The sequence below is a fragment of the Rhinopithecus bieti genome, unplaced genomic scaffold, assembly GCF_001698545.2.
Source record: "Rhinopithecus bieti isolate Rb0 unplaced genomic scaffold, ASM169854v2 scaffold_13617, whole genome shotgun sequence".
NCBI classification, from domain to species: Eukaryota; Metazoa; Chordata; class Mammalia; order Primates; family Cercopithecidae; genus Rhinopithecus; species Rhinopithecus bieti.
In genome coordinates, this window is record NW_016807714.1 from 850,091 (window position 1) to 857,687 (window position 7,597).

The 7,597-nt window shown below is 56.3% G+C and overlaps 1 protein-coding gene across 2 annotated transcripts in view; it reads left to right on the plus strand.

Moving 5' to 3' along the window:
* ZNF707 (zinc finger protein 707) overlaps positions 1 to 7,323 on the plus strand; it is an 11,023-nt gene extending 3,700 nt beyond the window's left edge. Inside the window, exons 3-6 of one of the 2 annotated variants that reach the window (XM_017883629.1) lie at positions 2,909 to 2,975; positions 3,779 to 4,079; positions 4,508 to 4,621; positions 5,630 to 7,323. In XM_017883629.1, the coding sequence (XP_017739118.1) occupies positions 2,961 to 2,975; positions 3,779 to 4,079; positions 4,508 to 4,621; positions 5,630 to 6,489 (1,290 nt within the window). In that variant the 5' untranslated portion in view covers positions 2,909 to 2,960 and the 3' untranslated portion in view covers positions 6,490 to 7,323. The remainder of the gene's footprint in view (positions 1 to 2,908; positions 2,976 to 3,778; positions 4,080 to 4,507; positions 4,622 to 5,629) is intronic. The other variant, XM_017883630.1, reaches the window with a different exon arrangement.
* The last annotated feature ends 274 nt before the right edge of the window (positions 7,324 to 7,597 follow it).

Sequence of the window (7,597 nt, forward strand, 5' to 3'; positions counted from 1 at the left end):
AAAAAAAAAAAAAAAAAAAAAAAAAAAAAAAAAAAAAAAAAAAGAGAAGGGGTTTCTCCCTTCTCGACTGAAGAGAGAGCCTGTTAGCCAGGCTGGTCTCGAACTCCCCACCTCAGGTGATCCGCCCACCTCAGCCTCCCAGAGTGCTGGGATTACAGGCGTGAGCCACTGCAGCCAGTCTGAATTTGTAATTTTTTTAAAGTGCTTTTGGGGATCCATGAAAGAAATGTTTGCCTACCCCAGTGTTGTGAAGACAGTCTCTCTGTGTCACCCAGGCTGGAGTGCAGTGGCACAATCTTGGCTCACTACAACTTCTACCTCCAATTTGTGAATTTTTTTTTTTTTTTTTGAGATGGAGTTTTGCTGTCGTTACCCTGGCTGGAGTGCAATGGTGCGATCTTGGCTCACCGCAACCTCCACCTCCCGGGTTCAAGGGATTCCCCTGCCTCAGCCTCCCGAGTAGCTGGGATAACAGGTGCCTGCCACCATGCCTGGCTACTTTTTGTATTTTTAGTAGAGACAGGGTTTCACCATATTGGCCAGGCTGGTCTCAAACTCCCCACCTCGGGTGATCCACCCGCCTCGGCGTCCCAAAGTGCTGGGATTCTAGGCATGAGCCACCGCACCCGACCTACTTCTTTATTTGTAATCTCATGGCTTTATGTATTTTTTCTACCTCCTTGCACTGGCTCAGGCCTCCAATAAGGTGATAAAGAGAAGCAGTGGGTAGACAGCCCTGCTTGTTCTGGTCTCAGAGGGAAAGAGTTCCATAGTGGCCCATGAAGCAGGGTGTTGGTTGCAGGCTTGCCGGGATGAGGAAGTTTTCTTCTGTTCCTTGTTTGCCGAGAGTTTTTGTTGGGATTAGGTGTTGAGTTTTAACAAATGCCTTTTCCGCATCTATTGAGATAATAGCTGTTATATGGTTTTCTCCTTTATTCTGTTAACGTGGTTAGTTATGTCGTTGTCAAATGTTCGGGAAGTCATCGTGATTAAAGTTGATGCCATGCTGTTGAAAGGGTGAAAAAAAAATCTCAAGTTGAAAAGTATATTCCTGAAAACATGTAGCAGTTAATGTAGCCACCCGTGAGCGTCAGAAGGAGAAAGAGAATGTCTGTGTGCCTGCTGTAGCCACCCGTGAGTGTCGGAAGGAAAAAGGGAATGTCTGTGTGCCTGCTGTGCTGGAGGTGGAAGGGACGAGGGGCAGGGGTGAACGCCGAGGGAGCTGCCCCCTGCAGTGAGTGTTGAACACAGGTGGTGGAGGGAGGCTCCTGGGCACCAGCTGCAGCTAATGGGGATCAAACCAGCTGTGTACTCTTAGGGTCCACGTCACTTGGTCATGACCGAGAATTCTTTTTATAAACTGCTGGATTTGGCTTCCTAATATTTTTTGAGAATTTGTGTTTATGAGAGTTTGGTAGGTAATTTTTTTGTCATATCTTTTTTTTTTTTTTTTTTTTTGAGACAGGGTCTCAGTCTGACACCCAGGCTGGAGTGCAGTGGCATGAGCTCAGCTCACTGCAACCTATGCCTCCCGTATTCAAGCAATACGCCCACCTCAGCCTCCTGAGTAGCTGGGACTGCGTATGTCCACCGCCACACCCCGCTCATTCTATTTTGTATAGAGACAGGTGGGGCAACTCCTGGCCTCGAACAGTCCTCCTGCCTCAGTCTCCTAGAGTGTTGGGATTATAGGCGTGAGCCACTGTGCTTGGCCCCTTGTAATATCTCTGTCAGGTTTTTGGTTTGGGTTTTGCTGGCCTCATTAAGACAGACTGGATAGTGTCTGCTCTTCCTCTGTTCACTAAATAGCTTCTAAGATCAGTACTGTGCTTCGTAGGCTTTGGTGGAGCTTACCAGGGAACCCAGCTGGGCGTGGCATTTTCTTCATGGGAAGGGTTCAGGTTACATTTCCAGTTGCCTTATCAGATGGAAGGCTGCCTGGCTTCCCTTTCGTCAGTTTCATAATCCTGTGTTTTTCGTCGAGTTTGTCCGTTTCATCTCCGTTGCTGAACCTGTTTGCATGACTTGCTCCTGACGGCCCTTCATGATACTTCCGTGTCTGTAGGGTCTAGAGCAACATCTCCTCCCCTCCCCTGACAAGATAACCAGGCATGGGCCATCTTCCTCCAGCTGGTTTTGTCTCTTCTCGGGGCGCCTGTGGGGCCGGCCTCTTCTGCACATTGGGGCTCTGAGCTTTACTCAGGAAGGAGGCAGGACCCACTGTGGCAGGAGGGCAGTGGGAGGCCAGGGTGGTTCTTCACAGACCTGGGGTAGAAGCTGGATCTCAGTGGGCCGGGACCCTAAGGTTTAGGGGAGCTCGTGGCTTGATCTGGAGACTGAGTGAAGATTAATGGGATTTCTTGGGGCTTTTTTTTTTTTTTGAGACAGGGTCTCAGTCTGGAGTGCAGTGGGTGAAAACCTTCCCCCAGGTTTTCACTCAGGGGAAGGCTGCCAGGTGGCCTCCTCGTAGCGTACCCGAGAGCATCCTCCGGGCACAGCACTGTGGGAATGGCTGCCCGCCTGTCTCCTGAGGAGGAGCCCCAGACGCCTCAGTTGCGGTTAGACTCTCCAGTCATGTGTTTGCAGCTAAGCTGTTGGCTTTCAGCCAGCAGTGGCTGGCCCCTGTCCTCCTCTGGTGACAGGCCTGGCTTGCTGTCTGGTATTTCAGAGTTCTTGTGTGTGGCAGGTGGCACACCGCACCCAGCTGTCCCTTAAAGATATGTTGACTCCTCACCACTGCCAAGTTTCCCCACACCTGGTAGCTGTCGGTAGTTTCAGAGCAGACCCTGCATGTGCATCACTCATTTTTCCTGAATTCCCCTTGATTTGCTGAGTGGGGCCTCCTGCGGTCAGGTGGGGTGGGCATTCCTGGGCCGGCTACGCCCGCTTACATTTCTTGTCTCCGCAGATCTGCCCTCCTTGGCGCTGTGCTTCCCCAGAGGGGTGGCCTCGCTCTTCCCATGGACATGGCCCAGGTGAGCCCTGCCGCTGCCGAGCGCAGCCTCCCTTCTGCCCTGCCGGCTGCCTGAGACCCCAGCACACACGCGGGGAGGGTCTGTGGCAGCGGCTTCCCAGGCACTGTGTCCGTGTCTGCCCTTTTGCCTTCTTTCTTAAGGGGCGGGGAAAGAGAAAAGAAAATTGGGGCTGGGCGCGGTGCCTCACGCCTGTAATCCCAGCACTTTGGGAGGCTGAGACGGGTGGATCACGAGGTCAGGAGATCGAGACCATCCTGGCTAACATGGTGAAACCCCGTCTCTACTAAAAATACAAAATATTAGCCGGGCGTGGTGGCGGACGCCTGTAGTCCCAGCTACTCAGGAGACTGAGGCAGGAGAATTGCTTGAACCTGGGAGTCAGAGCTTGCAGTGAGCCGAGATCGCGCCACCGCTCCAGCCTGGTGACAGAGTGAGACTCCATCTCAAAAAAGAAAAGAAAGAAAAGAAAATTGGATTCATTGACACTAGGAGAGTAGTGGCTGTTGTAGGAAAATAGACTAGATTCTTCTAGTCCACTAGAGCTGCCGTAACCAAATACAACGCACTGGGCAGTTGACAGACGTGCACTTCCTCTGTTCTGAAGGCTGATGTCCACGATCAGAGTGCTGCAGGTCTGGTTTCTGGTGGGGCCAGTGGCCTGCTTGCAGACAGCCACTGTTGTGCTGTGTTGACTCGTGTGCGGTGAGGGAGGCGGGGGGCTCTCTGGAGTCTCCTGTGAGGACCGGGCCCATGGGTCAGGGCCCCACCCTTCTGACCTCACTTAACCTTAATCTCTTCCACAGAGGCCCATCTCCAGACACAGCCACTCGGGGCTCCGGGCTTCAGTATATGGATTTAGGGGACGCAAACAATCAGTCGACAGCGGGGCCACCCTGATTCCCCCTTCCTGCCCAGACCTGTGGGCTGAGCCTTCTTTTTCTTGGGAATGGCCATTTCGGGAGCTGTGTGTGTTGCAGGAGCCGGTGACCTTCAGGGACGTGGCCATCTACTTCTCAAGGGAGGAGTGGGCGTGTCTGGAACCCAGCCAGAGGGCCCTCTACCGGGACGTGATGCTGGACAACTTTAGCAGTATGGCTGCCCTGGGTGAGCGCGGGCCGAGTGCTGGGTGAGCGCGGGGTGAGCGCGGGCCGAGTGCTGGGTGAGTGTGGGGTGGGCTCTGCCGCTGCCTCCGGGCCTGGCTGCTCCAGGATGGTAGTGGGGCCTTCCAGCCGAGGGGGCTCAGGAGCTGGAAGTTCTTGGCCTGTGTAGACAGAGGGGCCCCCTTGCTGTTTCTCTCAGGCTCCCTGGAGGCAGCCTCATCTTCCTTCCTCTGACCTTGCCAGGGCCTTCCGTGGGCCTTGGTGTCCAGGCCCCTCCCTTCCTGTCATCTCTGCTTCAGGGTAGCTTCTCCAGGGCCGCCCCGAGGGCTGGGCCTGCCTGTCCTCTTAGGCTAATGCAGAACTGCTCTGAGCCTCAACCCTCACTTTGTCCTCAGTACAAGTAAAACAGAACCTTTTCTCTCCTTTGAAAAGGATTTTGCAGCCCCAGACCAGACCTCGTCTCTCGCCTGGAACAGTGGGAGGAGCCGTGGGTTGAAGACCGGGAGAGACCTGAGCTCCAGGCAGTGCAGAGGGGCCACTGGCCAGGTGAGTGCTGGGTTGTCCGGGCTGGGCTGGCCCGGTCCCTGTGGCCACAGCTCCTGGGTGAGCGCTCAGCACACTGCAGTGACCGAGGCTGTGTCCTTCCCATGGGAGAGTGGACACACAGCCGCTCTCTCAGTTGGGCCTTAGAGACATAGGGGCAGCCACGCTCCTGCCCTGATGGACACTGGCCGGGGCCGGGGCTCGCAAGGCACGGTGGTGCAGGATGACGTACAGCTGCAGCTTGGGAGGGGCCTGAGGCCAGAGTGACACTTGAAGGCTGCACCCAGCCACCCAGGTCTGTCTGGCGGAGGCCGTTGGTGTAGGTGTCTGAGCTCCCTGTGATGGCCACGTGGGGCCACAGGCCTGGTACTAACTGCACGTGAGGGTCTCCAGGTACGTGGCTCTGGGTAGGAGTTTGCTCCACATCCCTGTTTGCAAAACTGGGACAGTGGCCGTGCTTCCCTCCATTAGGTGAGGGGTGCTCTTGGGGCAGTGGTCAGAGGGGGTTTGCTTTTTACTTAGATTTTCAGAGTGGGATGGAGCAGCTACGTGAGCACGAGCCCTGGGAAGTCCCTGGGCCTGTGGAGCCCCGGCTGGCGGGCGCTATGGCTCTGAGGCTGAGTGGCTGAGAATCACGTGAAGCTACCATCTTCCAGATACCCTGGCACCACCTCCCCCTGCATGAGCGGGGCTTGCCGGCGTGGACAGGGTGAAAGGACGTTCTCCTGGCCCAGTTGCTTCTGTCGACTGGCAGGCATGTGTCGGTGCTCCCTCACGTAGCAGTGCCAGGTGTCCTGCGTGTGACCAGCGCTGGGGAACCATCTGAGCTCATCTTGGTTTCCGCTGTTGATCTTTGTGGCTCATCTGTGTTTCTTTGAACGAGTTTTCCTGATCACTTATAGCCACGTGGAATGAGCTGAGTAGATAGAAGCCAGTTGACGCACACAGCAGGAGGCACTGCCTGGCCATGGGCCCCTGGCTTCTGTGTAAGGGTATCTGTTCCTTCCACAGGGGCAAGGAAATCTGCAGACCCCAAGAGACACTGTGACCATCCAACTTGGGCTCATAAGAAAACCCATGTGAGGCGAGAAAGAGCCAGGGAGGGAAGCAGCTTTCGGAAGAGCTTCGGGCCGGACACGGATGATGGGCAGCTTCCCAAAGCTGCTCCAGAAAGGACAGACGCCAAGCCCACGGCTTTTGCATGTCAGATGATCACACAGTGTTGTGGCCAGCGGCCGGGCCGCAGAGAGCGCCGGAAGCAGTGCGCAATGGAGCTGTCGTTCATCTGCAGCACGTGCGGGAAGGCGCTCAGCTGCCACAGCCGGCTGCTCGCTCACCAGACGGTGCACACAGGGACCAAGGCCTTCAAGTGCCCCGAGTGCGGCCAGACCTTCCGGTGGGCTTCAAACCTGCAGCGTCACCAGAAGAACCACACGCACGAGAAGCCCTTCTGCTGCGAGGCGTGTGGGCAGGCGTTCAGCCTGAAGGACCGCCTGGCCCAGCACCGCAAGGTCCACACCGAACACAGGCCCTACTCGTGCGGCGACTGTGGGAAAGCCTTCAAGCAGAAATCCAACCTTCTCAGGCACCAGCTGGTGCACACCGGGGAGCGGCCGTTCTACTGCGCGGACTGCGGCAAGGCCTTCCGGACCAAGGAGAACCTCAGCCACCATCAGAGGGTCCACAGCGGGGAGAAGCCCTATACCTGTGCCGAGTGTGGCAAGTCCTTCCGGTGGCCCAAGGGCTTCAGCATCCACCGGAGGCTGCACCTGACAAAGAGGTTCTACGAGTGCGGCCACTGCGGGAAAGGATTCCGCCACCTGGGCTTCTTCACGCGGCATCAAAGAACTCACAGGCACGGGGAGGTGTAGGGGCCCCCGAAGCGTGGGGTGCTGTACCTGTGCGGGAGTACTGGGCCCTGAGGGAGAGCTGCAGTGAGAAGTTGCTCTTCAGCCTGGAAAATCAGCCTGAAAAGGAGCCTTCTCAGTCCTCAGAGCTCTCCAGTTCCCCGAGAAGTTTTACTGGGAAAACTGCCAGGTGGGAGAAGCGAATCCATGGGTGCGCCGGAGATGGTGGGGGCTCTGGAGATGGCAGGGGCTGCACCCCGGTGCCGGGCACCCTGGGGAAGTGCTGAGAGCATGTGCGACCACGGAGCCACATGCCAGGCCAGGCGCAGAGGTGGAGAAGCCTGCCCGGTGCTCACAGCTGTCTGGCTCAGGGACTCCACCCTGGCCCTGAGTCGCTGTCTGCTGGGCCTTTCCTTCCTGGCTCTGCACTCCATGCTTGCTGCCTGGTCTGGCTTCCCTTCCTGTCTCTGTCTTGGGCGAGGCAGCTGTGAGCATTGCACAGCGGCAAAGAGCCTCCTGCATCCTCTGCACTGGGCCATAGAAACAAGAGCCTTTGTAGTGCTGAACCTTGTTCAAGGATTAGGGAGTGGTGCTCAGCTGGTTAGGTCAGGGCCACCCCCAGTGTTGCAGGGATGGCCTCCACCCAGCTCTGTTGGTCAGAGCCTGGGTCACACACCTGAAATCGGCAGATCGAGTTGGGTCTCAGGGCAGTGAGGTGGCCATATTCACCATAGTGCATTTCGTGGGGAAGAGGTGATCTCTTGTCTTATCCAGCCAGAAATAAAAATCTGCCAGTGGTGATCCCAAGGGAAGACCCTGTGGAAATGCATCGGGGACACTGCCGTGATTCAGGTTAGCTGAATTGTTGAAGGATTTTTGCTTTTGCCTGTTTTTCTTTAAGAATTGCAGCCAGGGCCGGGCGCGGTGGCTCAAGCCTGTAATCCCAGCACTTTGGGAGGCCGAGACGGGCGGATCACGAGGTCAGGAGATCGAGACCATCCTGGCTAACACGGTGAAACCCCGTCTCTACTAAAAAATACAAAAAACTAGCCGGGCGAGGTGGCGGGCGCCTGTAGTCCCAGCTACTCGGAGGCTGAGGCAGGAGAATGGCATAAACCCGGGAGGCGGAGCT